The sequence below is a fragment of the Ostrinia furnacalis genome, unplaced genomic scaffold, assembly GCF_004193835.3.
Source record: "Ostrinia furnacalis isolate ACB-3 unplaced genomic scaffold, ASM419383v2 OfSCF4045, whole genome shotgun sequence".
Taxonomy (NCBI): Eukaryota; Metazoa; Arthropoda; class Insecta; order Lepidoptera; family Crambidae; genus Ostrinia; species Ostrinia furnacalis.
In genome coordinates, this window is record NW_021134284.1 from 159,267 (window position 1) to 187,219 (window position 27,953).

The following is a 27,953-nucleotide window of genomic DNA, read 5'->3' on the forward strand; positions in this document are numbered from 1 at the left end:
GTGGGGTGGGGATGAAAAATTAATGAATTTCATCCCCACTCCTCTGTTTTTTTTACTTGACTCGGCTAATTTCCGCATAGTGTAAATCCAGCATAGCCTAAATAGTTCGTTGATGCAGTGTAGAATAACTGTAAGCTTGATGCCATCGAAAACTAACTGATCGAGCTGTGCCGCGAAATTTAAACCCATGTTTTGTTATGATTAGCGGCCGGCCGCCCGCGACTTCGTATGCGTGGATTCAGTCACCTTTGAGTTAACTACATAATATTTATATTTTAGATGGAGCATGCTCCAGCCCACAGATGAGAAATACGAAATTTTTGGACAAACAGATGGTTTTCACAGTTTTATTATTAATATAGATTGTCCACAGAATAAACAAGTTATGCTACCTACTTTATTTTATTCAACAGGAAAACTTAAAAATCTATTCATTATTCTACGACGAACACTTTCTGGTAACGGTAATTTTAATATATTGTAATAAAACATGTATCTCCATGATTCTACTTTGTATAACTCCTTAGGGTGCTCATCAGTTAACGCTTTTACAAAGGTTTCTATAATAATTTCATCTTTCAATGAATCGAAACTTGTTTCGCATGAAACTGCTGCTAAATAGTTATTGAGGGCTGTGATTCGTTTGCCGTAGAATGCCTTTTGTTCTTCGTCTAAGTTTTCTAGCATGCTGCTTCCATAATCTGCTTGTTTCGATAACAGGCTGCTGGCACCAACGAAGCCTCCTGAAACAAAAAGAATATAAGTAAGTAAACAACGAATTAATCAGAAGAACATAAGTAGGAGGAGTTTGAAGTTAATGTAGGTAGGTACAATAGGGAACGCTAGGTAGGTATTTATAGGGTTTGTTGAGGTCCAGTGGTTGGACCAAAGCGCTCAGGATCAGCGTCCTGCACCGAAAGAGGTAGAGTAGAGGGAGCGAGCGAAGAGAGTTAGCCATTTTTTTTCGACCGGAAAATGGATGAATCTGAGCCGATGGGTTATGTGGGGCTCTCCTTGCCAGAAGGGCGAGGCCTACCCACTAAAAACCAGTCGGGTCCCTCAGGTCGCGCTTAGTGAGCAGCATACGAGTCGGTGAATCGTTCGCATGCCTGCGCCACGCAACGGCCGCAGCCTCGCTCTTCAGGGGTCCCCTCTCCAAAGCACGTGGGGAATCCGCGTGTTAAGGAGGCGGATGCCCTTGCGTCCACCATCTCGATCCATCTACAGGTAATCTATTAGGTATAATGTATTACGTAGGTTAGTCATCATCATCATCATCATCTCAGCCATAGGACGTCCACTGCTAAACATAGGGCTCCCACAATGCTTTCCATGTTGCCCGGTTGGTAGCGGCCTGCGTCCAGCGCCTTCCTGCTACCTTTATGATGTCGTCGGTCCACCTTGTGGGTGGAGGTCCCACGCTGCGTTTTCCGATACGCGGCCTCCACTCTAGAACCTTGCTGCCTCATCGACCGTCAGTTCTGCGTACTATGTGCCCTGCCCATTACCACTTCAGCTTGCAATCCGTCGGGCTTTAGTCAGCGTCAGCGACTTTAGTTCGTTTACGGATCTCATCATTTCTGATTCGATCTCGTAGCTTAGTACCGGGTATGAAAGCGACTGCAGTCAAGTCATGAGGCGCGTGTTCCAGTCGCAACGATTGCGTCCACGCCAACAGTCCGGCCTTACTGGCGCTATATGCCCCGAAGCCCGCTAGTGGTTGTAATCCGCAGTGGCTGGCTACGTTGATAACGCGCGGCTGTGCCCCCTGAAACTGCAAAACCTGCATTTAATTCACAAATTTTAACTAAGTCTTACTTAATGTCTATAGTCCACAACTAGAGATGGGTAGTGGGTAAAAACCCATTTCACCCGATTGGGTTTAAACTGGGTGATTTGGGTAAAAACCCGGTTTTTACCCATTATCACCCATTCTGGTGGGTGAAAACAAAAATAGCGTTTTTTTAAAGTGAGAAGTGGTATTTGTTGCTAAGGGGGCGTTCTAGTGTTACGTAATGCAATCTGGGGGGAGAGGAGGTCTTGAAAAACGTTACAATGCGTTACAGTGGCGGAAGGGCGGTCGATTTCAAGTTTTCAAGCAGAAGTACTTTGTAGTTGGTGTTGTTATTTGTAACGTTATACCGTAATGTCATCAAAGAGAGAGTTTGGCATCTTTGGCATCCCCCCCTCCATGTCCTTGCCATGATCACAAATTATTGTGTTCCTACTAAATTTCTTTTAAATCGGTTCAACGATTCTTGAAATAACACCATTTTATAAAATAATTGGTCACAACATCATAACGTGATCAATTTTACGATTTGGCCACGATATAAATGCATATTAGTGTTAAATTTGACTTATTACTTATTAATCAATAAACTTAAATGAGAAAAATTCAATAAAAATAAAGAAAAGATACCAATTGAAATAATTATAAAATTATTTGTTTTCACCCGGTGTAAACACCCACGGGTGGAATGAAACGGGTTTTTATTGGGTTTTTACCCTCATGTGGGTTTTTACCCGGGTGGAAACCCATCTCTATCCACAACTGCGTAAGTGCGTACGCGTAGTAATCAATAACAACAACAAGGTAGAGCGTTAATATGCAAAAGCGAACATTCTACGGAGACTTCTCTTCTGACTTAAGACTTCTTATCGAAATTGTGTTATTAAGAATAACGTGAAAATTCTTTGTAAGTAGAGGTTCCCACTTTACCTACTTACTCATTTCCTTAAATTGTCCTCCGACACAAAAGCAGGTTCTATTACAAAAATAAAACTTTTCAATCAGTCAAGCTCACTGATTTAGGTACTTACTTATTTCGTGTTTTTCTCATTTTACCAGAAGTTTGTTTTCCTGTTATTAGCTGATGTTATTGCTATGTAAAGCATGCAACTTGAAACGAGAAATTCCGCCAATTACATTATTTAGGTAAGGAAGCTACCAGAATAGAATTCTGTGGATTATAAGTTACCTAGCTAGGTACTTAATTATGAACTAATGTATTATTAAGACTTCGTAACACGCAAGGGCTTTGCTTTAGTATACAGGGTGGAATTTTATAATGTAATCAATGTTTTCTCAAAGAAAACATTCCTTTATTTTTGAAAAGAAAGAGACCTGCATTAAGAGTACGTAAGTACTTTCCCTTCAGGTCGCATTATGAAATGCCACCCATTAAGTCGTGAAATTGTGACACCCATTTAGAACTGATATGAAAATGGAGTGCATGTTACGCACAAAAAAAAAACCAGATCAATATTCAATAATAAAGGTAGGTCCGTAGTTAAGCCATATTTACTACTACTTTTTACCTAAGATAAAATAAGAGGAATCGTAATAATTTAATTTGTTTTTGTAAGTTACCTTTTTAACGATTTTTCCTGCTCTGCCGACTAAATTTAAGTTAAGGAAATGGGAATCCTAATTCGGCAAGAATTAGTTTAATTACATTTTTACCACTTCGAAAAAACCTTCTGGCTCGAAGTATCGGCGGAGTTAATTTTCTTTATCCTCTTGCTTCGTGTTTTCTACAGAATTTCTTTATCAAAAAGGCAGTACCTACCTATAAGTATTATATTAAATTAATTTCGTTATAAGCAGTGTGCACTTAGCGTAGATAAGTATCGGTTTTTCCTAATAGAAAGGGTTTTTTTTCCAGAATTGGATTAACCAACTTTAAACTAGATAATTATGACATACCTACTTAAAAGTAGATTTTTGCCATTGTGTAGGTACTCAGGCTGAGTTGCACCACCTAACTTTAACGGTAACTAGGACGATAACTATTGACAGATTTTTGACGTTAGCCAAAGTTAAAGTAAGATGGTACAACCCAACCTTAGATTGTGAAAGCTCTACCTGTAGCGCTGTTCTCCTAAGGTCTGGTAGAAACGCTGACACCACTCTCATGGCCCCTAATAAGTTTACATTTATGGTAGCCTCTATCATACTCGGCCTCTGCCACTCGTAGTCGCCGATCGTCATCACTCCAGCATTGTTCACAATCGCATATAGCTCTATAAAAGATGAGAAAATTCAAAATTGTTAATTTATTTTAAAGTAATTTATTTCTCAAAATTCGTCAAAAATGGCGCCTCACGCTTTTAAAATGTAACAATTGTAGGTGTTGATCATGTCCGAAATAATAGTAAAGAGATTGGAAATCAATCAAATGATGAAAATTAAAACCTATCATTAGATTTTCTTAATATTATTATAAATAAAAATGCGATCCTTCGTCTTATGTTCCATAAGATTGTCTTGTACTTAATTTAATTTAGAAAGAAGCTCTTAGGACTCAATAAATTTACTACTGTAGGAGAATATGTAAGGCGGAGAATCAATTGAATTTAATACTGGAGTAGGGAAGTACCCATGTCATCCTGATAGAAAATTAAATAAAACAATAATTAAAGAAGGAAGTGTTATCACGTGACATAAAAAACAATTGAATTACTTCATACCTAATGATACTTACTATAGTTTGGGTTATCTTTTAGCAGCTTGTCGACGTATTCTTTGAAATCTGACACGCTATTATTATCAGTGACGTCTAATTGGCACGGGTGAGCGCTGAGTTTCTTCAGCGCTTGGCCGGCTGGAGTATCAGCACCTTGAAAAAAAAACAAGAATATTGAAAATTATCCACTAAACCCTTGAGGTAAGATAAGTAATAGGTAAGTTACCAGCCCTCCTAGACAAAGTTACTATACCTACCTGGTTACCTACAAACGTGACCGTCGTAATTCTGAAATGTAATTAAGTAGATAAGTTACTGCACTCCGTAAGCGATTTAGAAATTAAAACTGTCACGAATATTAGTTTGTCTACCATCAAAGGTTGAATGTTTCTCATAGTATGGGATAATTATTTGTTTATTTAATTTTTAGTTCATTGAACATTGGTAGGTACACGAATAACGCTCTAGAAACTAAAAGAAATAGAAACTAAACTAGAAATTATGCCTAATTATCTACCTTTCAGCATCCCTGCAACAGTGACCAGGCCTTCCCGGGCAGCCCGGGCTGCGATGGCCCATCCGAGCCCGCTGTCACAGCCCGTGATGGCCACTACTCGTGTGGATGACATGATGTGCTGCCGAGTTATTATCAATTTATTTAACATTTATGTCTCTATTAGGTACGAATTAACATTATTTAAATACAAAACAACAAGATGTTTATAATATTGTTTGTTATTAACAGATAAATAGAACAACTGATTGATAATTAATATTTACGTACCTGTGTTTCCAACTCGTGAAAAGACCACAGCAACACCAAAGTTTCTGAAGACTTTTAACTTTAAAAACGGTCAGCCCGTGCAAATATCAGCAAAGTCGGCAAGAAACTGACCGCTGTAAATAAGATCCTCGGCGGACTTGTTGCATATGAAACGGGTTTCGGATTTCGTTGCATATTTACAACGAATTTCATGTTTCTTTTTAACACGGTTTACGGTCATGAACGGTTGTTCTAATGTTATTCCCCTCCCGATACTAAAACAACTTTGAAGCGATAACTACCTGGATTTGGGAAGAGCCGAGGGTGCGCCATAAAAATTGAGAGTGCTCGCCGAATAAGCTGTTACGTATTTATTGTATGAGCAGGTAATATCTCCCTACTTTGTTGTCTGGAATGAATGAAACACCGCTAAAAAGTTGTTTCAGATTCATCATATTTTACTATGACAGTTGTCCCAGTTTCGTGAGGTTAAAAGAACAAAGGGCTATTGTATGATCCGAGTATTGTTTTCGCCACAGTCAACTTTGTCTTATCCACGAAGTTTCGTCAAACATTAAAATTGGCGGGCTGGGGCCACGATGAAAATGTCGAATACTTCGACAAAGAGACGCCAATAAAAGAGGATCGTTTCAGCACGAATACCCATCTGAGAGATTAGACCTATTGGACGGAAACAATCTTGTATTTCTGGTTGACTTAATTCAGGATCCGATCTGCGGGGCTAAAAGTGTTTTGGGAGATACAACCACAAATAACATGAGGCCCTTTCCCGACGCCTGTTCCGTACCCATAGAAAGCGTGATTAAAATATGTAATTTAAATTCCGACCGATACACCACCGCAAATTGGGCAAATATTTTCATAACACGAAAAGGGGTCGCCGACACTCATAATGGAACAAATTTTATCAAAATAATGGTCTCTGATTCCGTGTTTACCGGCTAAATATGGATAAATTTGAATAAAATCATGTTACCAGTCCAAGCTGAACGCGAAATCCTTTCATTAAAATGGGACTCCAATTATTGGCATGAAAAAGTTTTCCAATTACGTATAAATTGCTCGCTGAATATGGCGGTGACTTGTGAAGGTGTTACAAACAAAATTGACAATCCCTGGCTTTGGTGGACATTAGTTTTATTTCGAGGTAGATATAGTTTTGTCTACCCTTTTGATATAAGTCTACTACCTACTACTAAACTGTGAAATAATTTATTTTAGTGGTTTATTCGAGAGTTAAATTCGAACTCTTGATCGGCAGTCCTGGGTTCGATCTCCTGTTATTCGTATTACACACTTACAGTTTGCTTAGGAATAGGATGTGTATGGCACACGTTAGAAGACGATGTTTCTTATCAATTTTATATTTATCTGCTTTTCTTTTTCAGTCATATTCCTAATTAAAATTCAATCCTTTAAGTGAGAATAGTTTCTCCCGTTTACTTTCATTTAAAAATGATATTTTTTCAACTTCGTACACTCGTATCAAAATATGTCAAGTTTTTAAGCGGCCGGGGACGCAAAAAGATTGGCAAATAACAAAATTGTGTCGCTTCCCAACGGGGCCGGCGCTAATTGTGACGTCGCGTGGATATTTACCGTCGCATCGTTCTTTATTTGTTGCATTGATTTTACATTTTCCGACCCGGTGGGAGCGCAGATTGTGAATGGCGCGATATTGGGTTTCAGGGATCAGTGACGAAGCGCTGACAAATTATATTCCTTTCTGGAGCACCGGGACTCGGTCCCCAGCGCCTCGTGTACCGCCGATAATGTAATTATGTCTAAAATATCTTTTTGATTACGCACTCTTCCCTTATTTGCCGATCCAATATTTTTTTTGCTTCACTCATTTTGCAGGCGGATTCGACGCCTTTTTGCGAGTTCTCTCATGTGGTGATTATTTCTTCTGATTTCAAGAACAGACATATTGGATTTTGTGATTCGGGGTAAAATAAATCGAAGTCATATTTGCTTTTATTTATTTAAATCTGAAAGGAAATTTTCGCGAGTGAAGGCGATGGTTTTATGATTGAAGTGTTTGAAAGCAAAAGACATACTTACTACCTTGTAAAATATTCATTGGTTTCAATGAGCAAATTAAGAAAAGTTGTAAGTAAAGTCTAGTAGCTAATTTCAATGTAAAGTTGAATAAAAATCTTAGTTTCTACTTATTTTACGGCCTTTTCACAAAAGCTACGACAGCAGACGCAGACTGTTTTGTAGTTTCGTAGCATATTGCAGAAGATAAGATGATTTACAGACTCTATTCGCTGGGTGCGAAGTACTAGGTGGGGGGACATAATCTATCGCAGCGCTCATGGTGGTCAAAAGTAGAAATAATGTAAGCTCTGTCATCAGATGTATCTGTCAATGGCAAAGCGATTCTACATAATACATTTTAATATCATTAATTAATCGCATGAAAAGGGTCCTACTGGGAACTTAAATAAAAGAGTGGACTGTATTTCGATAGGGCTGTTTTAATAGCCGTTTACAATTTGGAAATAACTAAACTATACAACGTGGTAGTACAAAAATGAGTCACAGTAGTTGTTGTGCACAGATGTTTGCCTTATGATGAGAGCGTGAATTATTGAACTCTGCCCTTGTTTTGTTCTTAATTCTTCTACATCTCGGACTTGTCCAGCCAATACCAACAACTTTCCTTTAAATACGGTTTGTGGTTGGAATTTGATATTGTAACTCTCACAAACCCGGTCTTCAAAACGATACTCATTTCGATCTGAAAACGATATTTAATTTATTACTAGCGATACAGAAACATTTAAATATATTTACTGTTATATAATGAAACCGTTAAAGTAGCTTTTTCTTTTTGTTTTACTGTAAAACTACAACTATAAATGAAGTAAACAAACCCTGACACAATCAAAATTAAACACACTTTTTGGACTTACCTCATTTGATTTGAATGACCAAAATGATTTCAAAACCTTTTTTCCACCCAAATCGTGGTATCACAACAATTTATTAGTTGAAAATATTTGTTATTTTTTCATTTCGATATTTTTTCACAAATATACGACCTAAATGTCAATGTGACAGAACCCACAAAGTTGTGGAATCTATAGATGACCCACGCTGAACTGTCCCACCAAACTCAATGACAGGGGGGCGCTACCATCGTTCAACTATATGGTTTCCAACATGGCAAAAATCTGAACCAGCGATCCGGTATTGACGGTGGCGCCCCACTGTCAATGACATCGACAGGACAGTCCAGTATTTTGGAACTATAGTTGGCGCTGTAATCGTGCACGGAGCCAATACCGTAAGAATTCATATTGCGTTGGCCGTCACCCGCACGTTTTGTCTTTCCTGTCACATCTTTTTAAGGAAAAATCCGTTCACAGTTCGTGCTGGGAATAGCGGTCATTCGGCCGACACTTTTAAGGAGAAGGGCACTCTGGGGAAATCTGCACACCCTCTCTGATAATAGTGTTTGCTCATTTGAGTGTTCTCCTGCCGGATTGTGTTCCGTGGTTAATGGTGCGGGGGAGAACTTACTCTTAAGACGAGTGCAGGAGAACGCTTTTCTGGCTGAGATTTTGTGTCAATCTTTAATGCCTGAAATTTTTTTCTGATAAATCTGTTTCTCTCGTTCATGATTTCTTTCGAGGAGATCAAGAGAAACAGTACCTAATTTAAAGAAATTTGCAGTACGTTCTGCAGAGTCATAAGAAATTTTTTTAGTAAACTTTGAAAGAATTTCTGAAGCAGATGTGGCATTCATCGGTCGCCTTCAGGTTTAACTAAACTGCTCTACGGGCCAACATTGCGGACATAATCGTCCTAGGGGCTCAGCGCTCGAAAACGTTGATGATGGAAGTTCAACTTATTTAACTTACAAGTGCTAAGCTTTAGAATAGAGTTCAATTATCTTGTGTGTGATTATTAAAATAAAATTATTTTATATGAACGTATTTATTTGTCTTTTAGCGAAGGTAGAGTTAAAGGGTTTCTTCCCAACAAACGATAATCCTGATTAATGGATGAAGTATTTTGAATTTATTAATTAAATAGAACACTTGAATTAATTCATTAAATATAACAGTTTACTATATCGAGTTAAAGACATAAAACCCGAGCGTACCGCTCGTGTAGAAGCCCCCTTATTAATGTTACCCTGTTGCCGGGTGCCGGTCTATCGTTTTAGCCTATCAATAACACATTTGTGATTGGTTGTTGGTAATTGATACAGTAATTATTACTAAAACAATTTGTTGGTGGATTTCTTGGTATAGAAACGAGTTACTTATCCAATTTAGTCGATGTTATATTTAGCGTTAACTGCTTGTTTGTGCCTGGAAACAATTCAGTTTGCTTATTCAAAGCAATGTTTGATACTCTAACAGAATCTTTATTTAGGATAACTACAATTAATATGATCCGGGGGATAGAGAGCGACGTTTTTTAAAACCATAATAAACTGAATAAGAAAATCAAATCAAACATTGATCATTTTTCTTTAGCTAACGAATGAGTTTCAACGATTAGCTAATTGGTAGGTACTTTAGTTTTTATACTTAGTCTATTTTATATGTAAAAGCAGCACAACAATTAAGTAAACAATTGGAGAGTTAGCTCAATTTCCAAACACTGAAAATGTAAAAAATCTTTGTCAATGTGCATACGATTGGTTTAATACAGTTTAAACGCTGCAGTCGTCGGCTGCGTCAATGATACCGCAACATCGCTGCGGCGCGCGATAGGGCCACAATAAAACACCTTATTTTTGCTCCAATAAGTTTCGCCTTATTGAAATTCCAACATTGATCTGAAAAAGTAATTAGTGTGACTTGACGTTTAAGGTTTGAAATTCCTCACGATTCTCCAAAATCGTGTTTAAGTATGTAAGTTACAGGAAATGTAGAGACGAATAATTTAACGGCTGCTTTTCTCAGATTTGTTTTCAGACGAGAAAACCGAACATTCGTTTATTTTATTGTAGTTAGAAAATAAGAATTAAATAAATTAATGTATGTGGAATTGGGATAGTTTAAAAGTAACAGAATTGTTTGGTAAAATAGTCATTTATTCATAAGACTAGATTTATATCATTAAATGAATTTTCATCTAATTAAGTAGATTAGCAGTAAGAAATATCTTAATTAAAATTCAAACGAGCAAAATGAAACTTATAGGATTGTCTTCATTAAGCTTCAATATCAATAGTTTATTTACCTACAAACGTTGCGTCGTTATTAATAAAATATTTATAACTAATTACATTAATTCAATACACTTTGAAATTTTACAACTAGTGATTAGAAATAGGCAAAGTTTACAAACTTGAGAAAAAAGTTAATGTTAAGATTTACATTACAAGTCAGTAATAGAAAAGAGGATACGCGACAGGATGAACTTAGTGCGTATTATTAATAGTAAGTCTACTATCGGCAACAGTGTTAACTGCCCATTGCCGGTCATGTCGTCTCGTTCTATCGCAAAGAATCACCATTTGATGAGAGCGAGAGCAAAAATGGAAATGGATAGTTAACACTGTGGACGTGTGTACATAACCTTCGAAAAAGTTGTAGAGTTATATAACGTACTTAATATCCTTACCGTAAGGACCTTACGTTATTATAGGAGTATTAATTATTAATGCAATTATTTGGTATTTGCAAAAGCTCGTCCAATCACATGATCAAACTTAGAAAGCTTAATTATGTCCAAATAACTAACTAGATTGCTTTTAGCACGATGAATTTATTAATTGACTCACTTGACTTCATACTCATTTGTTGTGGGCTAGAATATTCTAAATTCATTTGTTTTTGCCTAACTTCAATTAAATTATTCAGTACATCACTTCTGCATCATACTTCTAATCCAGGGCAGATACTGGTAGACATTGGTATACAAAGAAGGTACGGAGGTCCCGCAAGGCGCGTCTGCCCTCTTCCCGCTGACCACCCCTGATACGAAATACCTCCCTGCGTACATCATCATTAGCGGCCCTCCGGAGTCGCCTTTGCATGTGTCCTCCCCGGTGTACCCGGCTGCGCAGACCTGCATCCTCGTTAGGCCCGGGTAAGCGCTCCTGGAATAAGGATGGGTAGATGTCGATTTATCGATAAACGTATTACCTACCTACAATTGGACCCATTTATGCAAACGGGAACCAACCCACAGTTTGAGTGAAATTGAGTTAAGTACATAGATGGCGCTCAAATAACGCATTCTATCTTGTAAAAAAATTTGGTTCATTTACAACGACTAACAACAGAGATACAGCACTGTCACTTGCGGAACCAACCCGCTTTGGCCAACTTTTAAAAAACTATAAAGAACTAAACAGCATGGTCCCTAAACACTTAATTAAACTAATTATGCAAACCAGAACCAATGTTGGTTGGTTCCATTTAGCAAAAATAGTTACAATTTTTTTATAAATAAACAGAACCAAAGAGTTTTGTTCTTGTTTGAATAATGCAAATTAGGTTAGTCTTGAAGGAACCATATAGCATAGTTCTTATTCTCGCAAAGGATGATGGGCATATTGGGCGTTGAACCAACAGAAACAAAAAGTATACTAAATTAAAGCTTAATACTAGTACTTCATTTCATAGTATGACAACAATCCTGAAATACGCGGGGATACGGCGATAGAGGTCGTTGAATATGCAAAGTTTCCATAGTATTTCACATCACATTAGGGTAATAAAAATAGTATTAGGTCAATTAGATTGCTTTTATCGATCATATTGAGAGTATTGTATCATATCTTACTATCGATTCTATCGATTTAGTAAGTATGTATACCGAATAAATCATAATCGATTATTCGATTGCAATAATCGATTATATTGCTGAAAATAAGGAATTGAATTAACAATCAAATGATAGTAATGATGGTAATCAATAAAATCGATTAATCGAATTGTTAATCGATAAATCGTTATTTGGCAATATCGATTAGTAATCGATCCGTGATCGATTATGCGACAACTTTACAACTTAACTGGTAGAAATCCCATTGAAACATGACTGTGTTCATGTCATTCCTCTAAATGGTACCTAGGTATGGTCCTACGCTTATAATGTAGAGCATGGTTTAAATATACCATTTGTTGGCCCCACTCCTGAACTGTTGGACATGATAATAGATAAATAACTTAATGTATTTAAAATGTAAGTAGATAAAGTATATTAATTAATAATATTTTTTGTTTGAGCAATAAAGCACCTATTACTATTACACATTATGTCAATTTCCAAGCAAACCCGGGAGTTTTTGGTAGTTATTTATATGAAAATATATTTCTGATATTAAGTCCTAACAAATAATAGTAGTTACATTTCTGTTGGTTTTACGCCCAGATTCCATAGAAAAGTGCCCATCATCCTTTCCGCAGTATTTACACGAAAATAAAAGATCCATGTAGCATAGTTCTTAATAGTGTTAAAATTAAGCTTTATTTAAAAATAAAAAATCCGTTCTTATCGTTGCGTTGGTACCTTTAACATAAATGATTTGAATAATAAATTTATGCATTTTAAAACTCTACTCAAGAAAAAATAAAGAGATGAGACGAGGCAGTATGATCGACGACGACTAATAACGACGTTGACAGATCATGAATGAGACGATTCGTGATGACTCTCGAAAAAAGCTTGTAGACATGGCTTAGAAGTGAGATGGGTCTATAATCCTTCAAAAAAGTTTTTTCGCCTTTTTTGAAGATGAGTATCACCATACTTCTGTGCCATGCCGTAGGCGTTTTTCCCTCGAGGATGACGGAATAAAACAGCTTCTGAAGAGCCTTTAGTACCGGCGTTCCTTTCAGAAGCTCAGCCGTGATTCCATCATCAGTCATCACCCTGTGCCTTGTTGTTTTTCAGCTGTTTGAGAGCCATTCTAATCTCGTACAGCCGGGATATCTTCGGTATAGTGTCGGGTCAATCTAGCTCTTGGGTCTTCGGCTAGATTTGTGACAGGTGTACGTACAACTTCCGTACGTTCCGTATAACTTCTCAACCTCTTCCAATAACTCAGATCCCAACGAGATGTCTCTGCCATCCTCGGTCTTCACCTTGGTTTGTAGGCTTTGGCCAACAGGCAGATCTCTTGCGAATACTTTAGAGCTCTTGTTACGCTCAATCGCTTCTTTTATACGGTCTGTATTAAATTGGCGTCGGTCGCGAGTCAAAGATTTGGAAATCTGTCTGTTAAGACGCCGATACTGAGCAGCATCTTCAGAGGACTGCAGAACCAAGTTTCGTCTCTCTTCCATAAGTTTATTGGTGAGGTCAGAGATCTTTTTGGTTCCTTTTTAACGACGGGTTTCAAAGAACTTAGACCAAATAATTGTCCACACTACTGGTCGTTTGGACAATTTCTACAAACCTGTCATTGAATTCGTCCACATTTTCGCAGTCTCCTAGGCATTCAAAACGATTTTGCAACTCGAGCTGAAAGCTTTCGGGTTTTAGTTGGAAGGGCGCTGGGCGGAGCGTAGACTTCATCAGTCTTGGGTCTGATATTCAATGTGCCTCTTACCATTCGGTGATCACTTCCTGTTTTGACCGAGTTGATCACAGAGACATTATTGAATATATGCTTCTTCGTCAACAAGATGAAGTCGATCTCATTTTTTATAGCGCCATTAGGATGCAGCCATGTCAACTTTGTCTGCTTTGGCTTCCTGAGAAAGGAGTTCATCATAAAGAGGCTCTCCCACTCCATAAAGCCAGCCAGCAGTCGGCCACCTGCGTTTCTCTCTCCGTACCCAAATAGCTCCACTTTCAGCTCATTATCGGTTCGTTTACCCAGCTTCGCGTTGAAGTCCCCCACCATAACGGTAAAATGGGACCGGGAGTATGTATGGCTCTGAAAAGATCCTCATATGTACATATTCTTCTCCACTTCGTTGTCGGGCTGTTCCGTGGTCGGTGCGTATACCTGTATGACCTTCAGCCAATACCGTTTGGTGATTCTGAGTATAAGGTACGCTATCCTCGCCGAAACACTTTCGATCAGGACCACGTTGTTGACAAGGGACTTGTGGACGATAAACCCGACACCACCCTAGGACTGCTGGTCGCCCTCCCGGAAATAGAGCAGATTTGAGGATTATGGTGTCCTCCCCCTCTCTTCGGACTTCACATAATCCTACGATATCCCACCGCAACCTGCTCAGTTCTCCCTTGAGTTGGGCGAGCCTCATGTCAGTCCACAGTGTGCTAGTGTTAAAGATTGGCCAGAGGTCGTCGGATTTGGTAGCCTGGCATTATCCGGTGTTTTTAGCACCCGGGGACTAGGGGCCGTGTCTGTTCCCAACCATATAGGGGGGGGGGTTTGCCTTAATAGCCACGCTTGGCAGGCGGGTTGGCGATCGCAGTGTTTTTGTAAGGTTTCGCACGCAGACGCTGCTGCCCGTCTGGCGCTGCAGGGCTTTTTGTCACGACTCCTGTTGGCTGACTTACTTTAGCCTACAGGAAAAGCTATATCTGAGGCTAAACTAACCGAATGTTAAAATTATTCTGCATTTTATACCAAAACGACACACACGATTTCCACAAAACCATGAAAAGTAGCAACATAGAAGACGAAGTCGACGGTTTTACCGGGCCTATCGATTTTGAGGTAGAAGGCGATAATAATAGTGATTTTAGTTTTAAGGGTTCGTGATTCCATCGTATAATTTTCGTATTAAATGAAAGATAATGATTCACTATTCTAATAAATGGCATTAAAAGCTATATTTTATATAGAATGACTTTAATTTTTAGAAATATCACAACAAGAAATCTTACATCCGTTTTGCAAGAAGGAACTAAGCAACAAAATATGTTTTTGCAAGAAAGAACCAACCGGTTTTTAACGATTTACTTTATATTATAACTTTATAAAATTTATAAATCTGATATTCCTAGATAGGCTGCAGTATCCCACATAAGACTAACAAGTAATCATTCATTAATATATTATGTACGCATTTTGCAACATTTGTTTACAAAAGTCTCGTTTTCTCGAAACCACCCTGCTGTGGGTTGGTTCTTGTTTGCATAAATGGGTCCAATTATATAAAAATGAGCGATATCAAACGCGAAGCTCAAGACCGAACGCGATGGAGGACTGTTGTGGACGCTCTCTGCCCCATCTAGGGGACATAGGACCTTAAGTCAAAGTAAGTAATTACATAAAAATTAAAAAAATATGTGCAGAAAGAAATAAGAGTAGAGTCAACAGCACATCATATTGCATTTTTGTTGCACCTTTTCCAATTAGGTACATAATATGAGTAAGATAAAGTAACTTAATAACATAAGTAACACTGTGGTGTTACATTTGATGTGCTGTTGTCTGTACTTTTTCTTATCAAACATTTTTTAGCCTGTTTTAATTGATTCTGTAATCTGTACTAAATTAATTGTTATGTTAAGAATATTAAATATGACATGAAAATAAGAATAAGTAACAAAAGACTTTAACGACTTTTCCCCCAGAGAAATTAGTGAGAGCAGAAAAGTAATTTTACTGACACAAATTAAAAACGATTTGAATTAAAAATTAAAATTAAAGAAGTTTATGTTAATAAGAATTCCACTATGAAAATCTATATAAAGTCGAATAGATATTTCATCAATTATATCGAACTAATCGATATCGATGTTTCCACCGGCATCCATACCTGCAGTCGCTTTGAGGCACCAAGTTGACGACGGTGGATTGTTTGATGTTCGACTTGTACTGCCCGTTGCGTCCCCAGCCGGCGACCGCGAGACGCAAGTTGGACAGCTCTGGGCTGTCTACGTTGATGGGCGGCAGGCAGATTGGGCGGATGTAGTCTGAAAATAAATAATAATACAATAATAATCGTTAATTATATCTAATTACACTGCGTAATGAAGAAGAATGCTGCTGGATGCAGGTCGTTCCCAATCGGCTAAAAGGATCATTAGAGGGACCTATGATCATCGATGGCCGTCCTATGGTTGAATACTTAAGCATCGTGCACGATAAAGACTTTCTGTTACGAAACGAAAATCACACAGGTGAAGCCACAGGCATGTAAAAACTATCAACAAACACTTTTCTTTCATGTGATATTTTTAAGTTCAGGTATAAATGCGTTTAACTATGTAACATATTATGTACAAGTATGTTTTCTTTTTCGATCTATCGAATTTCGTTTGCTAGTATACCTTGGAAAGCTTGAAGCATTCCATAAAGCTGCCACAACCTTAAACCGTATTTCAATTATTGCCTAACATATCAGGAAATCTCAAGAGGTAAATGGAGCATTACAAAGTTGTGTAACGTAGGTACATACTGTTCTAAATTTTACATTACGATTATCGGGATAATCCCGGGAATGCTATTGGCTCGGGGATGCTTAGCAAAAGCCGCGGAACAGGCCACAAATCCAGTTAAACACACGCTTTGAGTAAGCCACTTAGCGTTGCACTAATTGGCTTTCTTCTGCTAACTTTGGAACGCTCTCAAGTTCCCGCTGGTATGCTAATTTTAACAACAATGCTTAGAACGTGAGGTAAAACAATTAGAAAAGCAATTGAATCAATGGTAACTTTACGGTAGCAGGGTGTGTTGGTATTTTAGTACTTAATGTACCTATCCAAATTTTATTGTCTGTGAAACTTTTTTGTCATAAGAAAGATTTGGTTGGTATATACAGGGTGGAAACGATAAGTGATCTCACTCGATTATTTCTAAACTATTCAATAATGACATATAATAAATATTCAATGTTACTCATTCTTATTAAATTATTAACACTATAGTAGTTGACCCGTAACATGTATCATTGAAGTTCAAAATCGGGCCCAAAAAGCTCTTTATTTTTACGTTATTATACCAATCTCTACATAGTTATAAACTACGCGGGACTTTTTTACAGCTGCTAGAAAATCATACTTAATTAGATAATATTATAAAATAGGTTCATGCTAACATTTGTCTATATCGGGATTCGAATCCACACAACCGTAGCTGTCATAGAAGTCATAAGTAGGTAGAGCTACTACTTAGATCAGGGATAGTCATTGTGATAATGCACCATTGATAAACAATTTAGGTACGCTAGTAACATCTCAGTTGCAAAACCGGACATATCAACACAAAGCTCTACATTTTCAGTGATTAGTAAAGAAATCATAGAAAACACGGACTTACCGGTATAAGGCGCATTGCCACGAAGTCTTATCAATGCGATGTCATTGTGAAGCCTGTTGTCGTCATACTCAGGGTGTAAGTGGAGATTTTCCGCGTGCATCACTATGTTTTCCACACACACTTGTCCTTTCCCCAGTACATTCTTACAGTCCTTAGGGAAGGTCCGCTTGTCGTACTCCGCTAGGTATATCTCGACGCTGAAACATCATATTAATTTGATAATACTAATAAGTCGCCAGTAACTACGATATGTCATCATAAGCTATGCATTGCATTAAGCTTGGCCCAGCTGGGGCTGTAAAGTTTTGACTTTGAATAATTATTATAGTACGTAAATATGTAGACGGACTGCCCATAAATTACGCAAAGCATTACCCTTGGTAAAAAAATCTAGATTGATCTTGAATGTAAATTTTTACCGAGAAAATATTTTAGCATATTTTTTCGGCACCAAGAATAGGCTCCGACTAAAGTGTGACCTAAAAACGTTATCATGTAAATTCCACTTTTCCCTAAAGTTGAAAGATTTGGAATTTTGGATTAAGCTTCGGCCCCGGGAGAAATTCCTGGAGCATTAGGGCTAGAACAAGAAAATAGAGTCAGTCGTTTGGGACGCCCTGTTGTCAAGCCCCAGATAATAATGTTTGTCGAGAGATGGAAGGAATTTGAGTATCTTTAGGCAACGTTTTAGTTCTGTGTTTGAGACCTTTTGAAGTAAGTAGGTACCTATGTATTTTTTATACAATCTAGCTCTACATAATATTATGCGGAGTGCTATTTAGGAGTATTGAATCACTTTTTTTTTATATTAAAAAGAAGTATAAGGATATTTTGTGAGCTGGTATTTACAATATTTAAATTTTTAAGTTCGTTTTATTCGGTTTTGTCCGAGTTTTGATACACGGAAAATTCCATAACTTGAAGGTATTAAGTGTAACATAGATTTATGCTTATTTATTGTATTATGGTCTTGATTTTTTTTACATTTTAAACTATGATTGATAGCATTAGGCCTAGTTCAGACACAGTGATAATCGCGGGTTTGCTGGGCGGTTTTCGTATATTTGCATCAAACCGTAACTGCATGGTGACCACCTCAGTACCTCGCCAAGAAACCTCCCAGAAACCGCGCGGTTATCGCGCGTGTCTTACCAGTCTTAAAGGTTTTATAAACTTGTAAATAAAGGTGTAGGATTGGACTTAACGGAATTGTAGGAAAAAATTACTTACTCTTTAACGGTGCCCTTGCTATCAACAATACAGTGTCCAGCTGTGAGCACGTAGCGAGAGCTGATGAGGGAGCCGCCACAGGAGAAAGCAACCTCCTTGTCGGGGTACACGAATATGGTCTTCAGCAGAACGGTCCATGGAAACTGTTCGAGCTCTGTTTCTTTGCCACCTTTAAACAAAAATAGTAGGATTTAGTTCTAACAAAATGCAAAGGTTTTATTACAAAAACCTACATTATTAGTCCCTTTTTAAGTCAAATAAGCTGTAGAACTTATAACATATCAAGCAGTTTAATTGTGGGTAGGAATAACAAAGTAATGTAAATTAATGAAGCCTCCTTAACCATTCTGGCCACCGTGGGGAGTGTAAGCCAAGACCTCCATTTGCCTTGGTAAAATAAAAAGGGTTGTGCTCCTATAGTGGAGATAAAAAAGTAAGTTTTTTCTTGTGTGAGAAGTTGATATCTACAGATAACTTTGGACATGATTCCAACGAGGAAATGAAAAAGCAGTCTAAGTATTTTTGCAAGTTGTTTACTGGTAATTTCATTAGAATAAAAATAAACAAGCAACATCAAAGTGTCAACCGAAAGCCGAAAATTCTGCCGAATCCAAAGCGAATCTTATTACAAGTCCCGACTTAGAAGTAATATGTTAATATCGGGGCCCTTTTCTGTCGTTTAGTGTTCGAGAAATTGGAACGAACATTTTCTATATTTTTATTGGGATAAGTTCAAACAGATTATAGCCGAAGATATTTGAAACATTTCAGTTAAATCCACACGAAAATATAGTCCTATTTTTGGAGATACTCATCTTAATCCACTTTATAAGATACTTACGTTAATATACTTAATGTAAAATGACCTAAGGACTGAGCATATTACAGGCAATAAGGCAAAAAGTATCTTATTTTGATGAAAGTCAGTAGGTAATTTATGATGCAAAGAAAAAAACCTACCTAAAAACTATATTATTATCTAAATGTAATTCATGCCAGACTTATTTTGTAGTCAATCTTCAATTCAAATATTGAACTAATTAGTAATTAAGTCAATCAATTACCAATTTATTTCATTACCTATGTACAACCTATACTCATTGTACAATTTTCTCTTTGACAAATTAATTTAGTTAGAGATTTTCAAACACAAACCTTGGCCATGAAAGCGTACAATTATGGAACCACTCGTAATTTACCTGCAATACGATTGTCCAATGTAATGTTGACATCTTCCCTTTTGACTCTATCAGACTGCGGCCAGAGAGGCCGAGACCCCCGGCTTGGCTGGTTCCTGTGAGGCGCCCAGTTTGATTGTGGGTACCCATTTGCCGAAGCTGTAGAAAATAATAGAATTAGAAAACTCTACTAATAATATCAACATTAGGTAAGACGGTAAGACTAATATCATACCAATAAGCCCTATAAGAAAATTTTATATAAAAGCTTCATGATTTATTGACTTGAGCTTAAAAATGATGAAGCCAGGTTTTATGATCGTAACTTACTACTTATAAAAGGAGTAAGTATTGCTAATTTGAAGAGTAAGTAACTAAATACCCAGCTTCGAATTTAATTTCTACTTAAAAGGATGGCTGCCTCTAAGTGAGTTAGTAAATTATTGTGCATCAACTTAAGAGCGTTGTAGCAAAAAGTTGGCGTTCGAATTTTAGGTTTTTATTGCTTGACGTCGCGTAGTGAGTGCGCAAACTGCATTTATCTGTACAATTTCAACGCTGCGTCGACTAAACGATCTTAATCCGTAGTTGTATCGTACCTAAGACAGTACATCATACATAATAATAAAGGAATAATGTATAATTTACCTATTTGATTTTTTCTCAGATCAGACTTTTAGCAAAATTAAGTTACGTAATTAATGTATTTTTTACACTAGTAAATCCCGCGACAAGTTTTTAATCTTTAAATTGAGTAAAGTAATAAGTTGATGGGTTTGAAAGAATTTATGTTTTATTTTATTCTTTTTACAGCATCAAAAGCTTGTTTATGAAAAATATTTACTATTTAAATTTTACTTTTGACTTTAGCTTTTATGATGCGGGATGGAAAAATTAAACTTTTTCTGATTTTGTGACGTTTCCGCACATAAATATGGATAGGTTAAATAAACAGAATGAAATGTATGAAAACGAGCGTGCCATTTTTTAAACGTTATCTATAATATCTGTGTCGATCAAAGAGCTCGTAACTAAACATCGTAAGCACCATTCACATTATTATCTAAAAGTTAATAATAAATATTTAGTTTTTGTAAATCTAAACAAGTCAGGAAATCAAAGAGGTAAATACTGATATCATTGTGATTTTATAGAATTTATTATTATAAACCACGGTCGTATAATGCTAAAAAATCAGAGGTAACTTTAAGATTTTTATCCATAGAGCAAAATTTATCTAATCGTGTTTTTAAACAGTTATCCCATTAGGTACACATGCGTTCTGTAATACAAACCCATCAAAAACAATACTTGTCAAAAAACCAAGTCTCACTACTCAGTTGTTCTACGGTAACTTCGCGTCCACGTATATCGAGTACGAACGTTTTGTTTGTCCTGCTTATTACCTTATATGGCCCTTCGTAGGGCTGTTGCAGAGGAGCTTTAACAGCGTCATTCCTTACAAATACATGACTGGACGACAGCAAATCTTTGAAACAGAAAGTACTCTTAATGCCATGGCGCGTGCCGTCGATTGGCGATCCATGTAATACCAAGTCCAGTCCAGGAAATCATTAACGTTTTACATAAATATATTGACTTGGCCATCGCATGAAAACACGTGTAAATTAAATTATTTAGTGCGAAATGAAACGAAATTTTGCATGCCTGTGTAGACATGCAAAATTTCAGCTCAATGGGAAAACGGGAAGTAAGTAAATTTTAAGTTGCAAGATTTTACAACTCCAGATGTCAAAGAAAATAAAAGCTTGTAGATAGCTTTACAAAGAAAAGAAAGATTTATGAAGAAAATAAAAAGTACTGTCTACGATACATTTGTTAGGCCGTGTTGCACCGTCTTACTTTAACATTGACATCAAAATTTTGGATGTCAAAAATCTGTCTAACATAAAACACCGGTTATTGTCAGTTAGGGTCAAAGTTAGGTGGTGCATCTCAGCCTTAGTGTATTTTAATTAAATTTAATACAAATAAGGATGACGAAAATAATCGATAAGTGATCTCACTCGAATATTTCTTATAGTAGGTATACAAGATGTCGAACAAATGGTTACTTACTGAAAAAGTGCTTCATGAGACCTAGCAAACGGCATCAATAATATGTTTAAGAACGAACTGAATCTATTCAAAAAACCTATATTTCCAGCTTTCATACATTTAATACAGTTACAAACAAACACGAAATCAATGGTTTCTGAGAATTCTGAGTGCCTTAATGCCGTCCCCTTTATCTGTTTATTTAGTATTTATTAATTAGTATCTCTTGATGATATTGTAGCAAGTTAAACCTAAAATCATGTTTTCCGTAAATAATTTAAATAAGAATGCAATTTACGAGTTTGTTGTTTGATTATTATATATTACTCAATTAAAAATTTAAATTTAAAAAATTAACACTTCTAATATGGTAGGTATGGCTGGCGGCATACATTTAGTATGAAATTCGGAAACATTGAATTTTCGCATAGATCCAGTTTATTCTTTGACCTATTTATTGTTATTGTTTTAAAGAGCTCATGAAGCACTTACAGGAACAGTAAACAGTTTCTCGATATCTTGTATAATTAAAAATCAAGTGAAATCACTTATCGTTTCCACCCTGTACCTATACTTTTAAAAATAAACTCATTTTATACGTTCATTTGTATAAGTATCTACAATACAAATACCTAACCAACTTAGTTGACGTTTTATAAAACTATTTGTCTAAGTGTCATCGAGCGACCGCTGGTGGATTTGCCATTTACCTGACCTACCCCTTTATTACTAAACGTTTAATATCAGATGAATAGTTACGCACCAATTTCTTTCATTCAGTCGTCAGTAATTGAACTTTCGGAAAAACATGACGAAGCGTTGTGTGACCATACAGACGCTATTCAACTTTTATTAGTAAGGAAGAGTATATTTTATGTTGGTAGAAACACAATAGCATAGACTAATGTTTTGACACCCTGTTAAAATTTTTATTAGTCATTTATTTTTTCCTGACCAAACAGATACCATAATAATATCTTTTATCTATTCTACCCATATTCTGTAAGTAAAATAATAAAAAGTTTGAAAAGAAAGAAATTACAAGTCCGATTTACCTAAACAAATAAATTAAAAATACTTGCGGATCAAAAGTACTCAATCATACTACAATTTACGAAAAAATCACGCGTGACGCATATACGTCAGTGGGCAGTCAACTGACATAGACCCGGCGTCTACGAGTGCCAAAGCACGACTGATTTATGCCATTTGATGCACCCGATTTTATAGTATTTTCAAATTAATTTTTCATTTGAAGATTGAAGATAGATATTTTTTCTTTTTCACACAATAATAGTACTATGTTTCTTCTTAAGTATAAAGTAGTTTATGTTGCCAAATGACTTTTAGATTATGAGATGTGACCTGTTTTCTTGCAGTAATTTTCTCGAATTTTGACTATCTTAGACATGATAAAAATGCATTTTAATGAATTAAACATCAAAATTTTCTCAATACACTTTCTTCTTCAGGGTATGCTTATTTTAATGAATACATTCTATCTTCTTACTTAGAAATAAATTTGTTGTAATATTAGTTCAAAGTTGTGCCTTCGCGAGTTACCTGGAAATCGGGCTTTCGAAATTCGCTGTTTTCGTAGGCAAAAATCCAATTTGAACGACATTTTGTCAATAGACATTCCGTAAAAACGTATGATAATTACGATGATATAAGTCAAGAGAAGCTATAACAATAAATTATATGACTAAAATCATTTCGAAATCTGCCAAATTCTCGATTTCTGCATGAAAAATGTGACAACGCTCTTAAAACACTTATTTAAATTAATTGAGGGGAGCGCAGAGATCCCTTTGATGCGTAAGCAGAGCGGCACAAATAAAGTCCCGACGAATGAGTTATTTAAATTCCAAAATTAGGACTATATGGGGTGACATCCGGTTATATTAAATTTAAGAGTGAGGTATCGGTACGGCTAGCACGAAAAACTTTCGAGTTCGAATCGTTTTGGTATTCGAATCGCCATCAAAAGATTTAGTACCCACGAAAACTGCAACAGCGCCCTTGTGAACGTGTCGTAAAGTGAACTTAGTATGAGAAATGGTTGTACGAAACTTATTTTGAGAACCAAAATTGTCACGTTATCGTTTAATTCAAAGGCCGAGTATCGAATTTTGTCGAATACGCAAACGATTTGAAGACGAAAGTTGTTCATGCTAGAGGTACGGGACTCACCGGCGTCGCTGTCAGGGTCCGTCGCCTCCCGCCCGCAACATCCCGAGTCGGGATCCGGCGGGAAGCTCGTTACGGGACACTGTCCACCTAAGTTTGTTCCCGTAAGAGAATTATCCTTCCTGTTCGCCGGCAGAAAGTACGGATTCTGCGCGTTCGCGTTATTGTCAGGACCCTTCCCGCGGCGCATTTCGAATCCGTTATCGTAAGGGTTACCGTTTTGGTTACCTAACTGATTACCAGCACTGTTCCCATTGCCAAAACCTTGCTGGCCGCCCAAATTGCCAGCGTTCAAACCACCATGCTCATTGTCATTCTCATAAACTTGGTAGCCGTTTCCATTAGGCCCTGGATTGTCGAACTGGTTGCCAGTCAATCTTTGGTTACCAAATTGGGGTAATGGGGTATTGGTGTACTGGCCACCAGTATTTGGGTACTGGCCACCAGTATTTGGGTACTGGGCACCAGAATTTGGGTACTGGGCGCCAGAATTTGGGTACTGGGCACCAGTATTTGGGTACTGGGCACCAGTATTGGGGTACTGGCCACCAGTATTGGGGTACTGGCCACCAGTATTGGGGTAGCCTTGGAAACCAGGATTAAACTGGTTACCAGTAAAACCGTTTGGATAACCAGGATAAATCGGTGAATTGAAGTTCGGTTGGTTAAGGAAACTATTTTTTTCCATTTTCACTGGCTGTTCTGTTGTACTTGTACTGGAGATTTGTTTGGGTCGCTCGGTAGAAGAAGGCTGTGGTGATGGGTTCTCCACTTGCCACACATTTTCGGGACAGCATACCTGTAATAAATTAAATGTTTGGTTGTATTGATAAATCTGAATTTGTTATCTAAAGGTTGTCTAATATACATTTTGTGTACCTACGTATATTATACAGGCGGAAAACGAAACCAGTTTACAAATAAAATATTGATAAAGTTGAAGTAATTTTAGATTTTTCAACCTAACATCTATTCGGTACAATTTGTTAGCGATTGCAGTGTAATATTTAATTTTATAAATACCGGATCATTCAGATATAAACCTGTAAGTTTGACCTTTATTTTACGACGGATTACATCTGAGCATAAATAATTATAATTTTTTAACGACGACTTATTAAAAGTAAGGAATTTGAAATTGTATGTATAGAATGGGGAAACCTTGAAAAACACGACTACGATGCACTCCGCACCCGCAGTTTTTAACATTACTATTTGTATGTTGCCTGAAAACAATTTCAGTTTGTTAAATTAATAATATTTCGTACTTAACGCGATTATTAAGTGGCGAGTCCCGTTCGTACGAAATGTTTATTTATTAAACCCGTTTATCATTTGGTATTTCGGCAGAACGATGTATAAATGACACGTTCATTTTGTGATAAATCGCGGGAATGGTACGAAATTGCAGTTTTAATACAAAAGTGAACAAATTTAAACAGTGTTTAAAAGCAATTTACATTGCAAACAGGAATTAATGAAACGGCGAAGTTGGGTAGTGTTTTAGTGCGGTTTCACCTCAAAGTGTTTCGCTGAAAGCGATACGCTTTAGGAATTTGGACAGAATTAGATACTAAAGGTCATAAAACTCATTTATTTTATAAAAATAGGCTTTTAAAAAATTTAACTCTTCGATTGCTTCGAGACAATTAATCGGCCAGTGCTGAAACTCAGTCATTTTACTTTAGGCAGTCACTTTTGTCAGCCGCTGTTTGAGTGTCTAACAATAAAATTATAACTTTGAATGATATTGTAGTATCGCTAGCGTTTAATTGAATAAAGGTATCATATTTAGAATTCTAACACCCGGCTGGAGCGAGCGGCAAACAAAAGCTTGATAATGTTGACAACTCATTCACTTCTGCGGCGCGGGACCATTCAATATTACAGCGCTTTTGGTGGGTTTAGTTGTCATTTAATTTTGAAACTAATAGCCTGAAATTTAGGGCTATGAAGTGTTAATTCAGTAATTTGTATTTATAATTTTATATGAATTTTTTGTCTATTTACTGTAAACATCCACTACTAGCTACTTAGATAAGAATCTACTGAAAAATTACACAAATCATTCATGTGTTAACATTAACATTTGCGCCTAGCGGGATTCGAACCGGCAACTGAACTGGTATCGTTAACCACTAATGCAGATGACAGTCACAACTATCATAATTTTTAAATTAATTACTCAGGCATTTAAAATAAAATTATACAAACCAGATCTCCTTTAGCTGATGAGGAAAATCCATAGATAGGTTTGGTATTACTAGAAGCGTCTTCACAGTCATATCTCTCCCGCCAGTTGGCTTGGTCCGCCTCAGAAAGGTTCTTGAAGAACGGACAGTTGTCCATTGGTTCACACGTTTCACATGATTCTGAAACAAAAGTTTAGGCTTGGTACAGCAAAACATAGAACATTTTGTTGAAGTCAAATTACGATTCAGAACAAGTCTGGATTATTATTTACAGGAATTGACATATTATTATAGTAATTTGTGCGATTTCGTATTATGCATTTAATAAAGTATGAATCTTAAACTAAAATGTTCGAATCGACTCGTACATTAGTACCGACTGCATTTAAGTGCCTTTAAAAAAAAACTAACCAAACTTATAATTTTTTAATAAATATTTTTTCATACACAATCACGTAGTAGGTAGAGATTTAAGTATTTATTTCAGTACCTACTACGATTTCTTTTGAAAATAAGTACATATATTTAGCATTTACAGCTAAACTGAAAGGATCATTACAAGCGAATAGCAACTAGCAGGGTTGTTTTGACATTGAAAATTTCAAATATCACAAACATTTTCAAAGCTTCTCATTCTGAAAATTATGCAAATAGCGTGTTTTCATTAGTATTCGTAAGCAGTTTCCAATTAATTTGTATTATTCGATAGTGCCTATCTATACAAACAGACAGGCTTCTAATTTTGAACGTGACCTACTAAGGTTAGGCTGTTTGCCAATTAAGTTTATTAATTAATATTTTGTTTATAGCTAAAACACCGAAGTTTGAATTAAATTACTATTTTCGTATGGTTTCAATATCGAAAATCATTCTAAAATATTTGGGTATCAGTTATTAATTGTAAATGTTTGATTATAAGTTCTAAAAGGGTAAAGGCTCAGTTTCAGTTCTAAAAAGGTAACAAACTGAAATTGAAACACTTGAAATTGTCGACACTATCACAAAATGGACAAAAAATATCAACAAGCTACTCCAGTGCTTTTGTGCCAGTTGAAGTTTATGCTTTTTTGTGTCCAATAAAAAAACTGAATCATTTATTTTATTATAGGCAGACAGTAAATGTACAGTTTTTTAAACTTAACAGATGTTTAATGTGTTTAATCTTTAACTAAGGTTACTTTAATCAAATTAAAGACTTTTAAATGACTTTATCGTTTGTAATTAAGATTTACTTGCCGCATTTCAAAATTATATTGGACATTAATAAATGGTTTCTAATATCACGTGCCAGATTGAGGTAGGTAAGTTTAAGAAAGTCTTTCTAAGCGAGATTTGGATATTTTGATTTTTGATCCAGTTTTGCGAAATTTTTGAAAAAATACCTAGAAGGAGAATAAAAAGATATGAATAAAAATCAATAGGAGTCTGATAGATAAGTAACATATCAAAATACATATAATTTCAGGCTAAAATTATCCAATATTATAAAAATAAAAATGTGTAATAATAGATTCCTATCTATTATAAAATACCTTTATTAGCTGCCTGTGTACCCCACGAAAACAAAAGAACACAAATAAACACACAACACTTCATACTGATTGTCGACCCGATTGAGCCGTCACGGACCACTGCGCTGTCATCGGCCGAGACAAACATTAATGACTACGCAGTCATTATTATAAT

The 27,953-nt window shown here is 36.5% G+C and overlaps 2 protein-coding genes across 3 annotated transcripts; both read right to left on the reverse strand.

The window, feature by feature from the left end:
* Positions 1-39: 39 nt before the first annotated feature.
* sro (SDR family oxidoreductase shroud) lies at positions 40-5,573 on the reverse strand. Of its 2 annotated transcripts, none has more exons than XM_028312616.1 (6): positions 5,250-5,573; positions 4,987-5,104; positions 4,488-4,622; positions 3,869-4,026; positions 1,606-1,774; positions 40-743 (listed from the first exon to the last, which is right to left on the reverse strand). In XM_028312616.1, the coding sequence occupies exons 2-6, from the start codon at positions 5,096-5,098 to the stop codon at positions 403-405; spliced, it is 915 nt and encodes a 304-aa protein (XP_028168417.1). In that variant the 5' UTR covers positions 5,099-5,104; positions 5,250-5,573; the 3' UTR covers positions 40-402. The 2 variants fall into 2 exon arrangements, with proteins under 2 accessions (XP_028168417.1, XP_028168416.1); XM_028312615.1 differs by having other exon boundaries at positions 5,254-5,566.
* Positions 5,574-11,069: 5,496 nt separating this feature from the next.
* LOC114358598 (uncharacterized) lies at positions 11,070-27,931 on the reverse strand. Its single transcript, XM_028312617.1, has 8 exons — positions 27,800-27,931; positions 26,290-26,447; positions 24,079-24,874; positions 19,849-19,986; positions 18,650-18,818; positions 17,420-17,616; positions 15,918-16,074; positions 11,070-11,323 (listed from the first exon to the last, which is right to left on the reverse strand). Exons 1-8 carry the CDS (start codon positions 27,924-27,926, stop codon positions 11,089-11,091), a joined length of 1,977 nt encoding a protein of 658 aa, XP_028168418.1. The 5' UTR covers positions 27,927-27,931; the 3' UTR covers positions 11,070-11,088.
* Between the last annotated feature and the right edge of the window lie 22 nt (positions 27,932-27,953).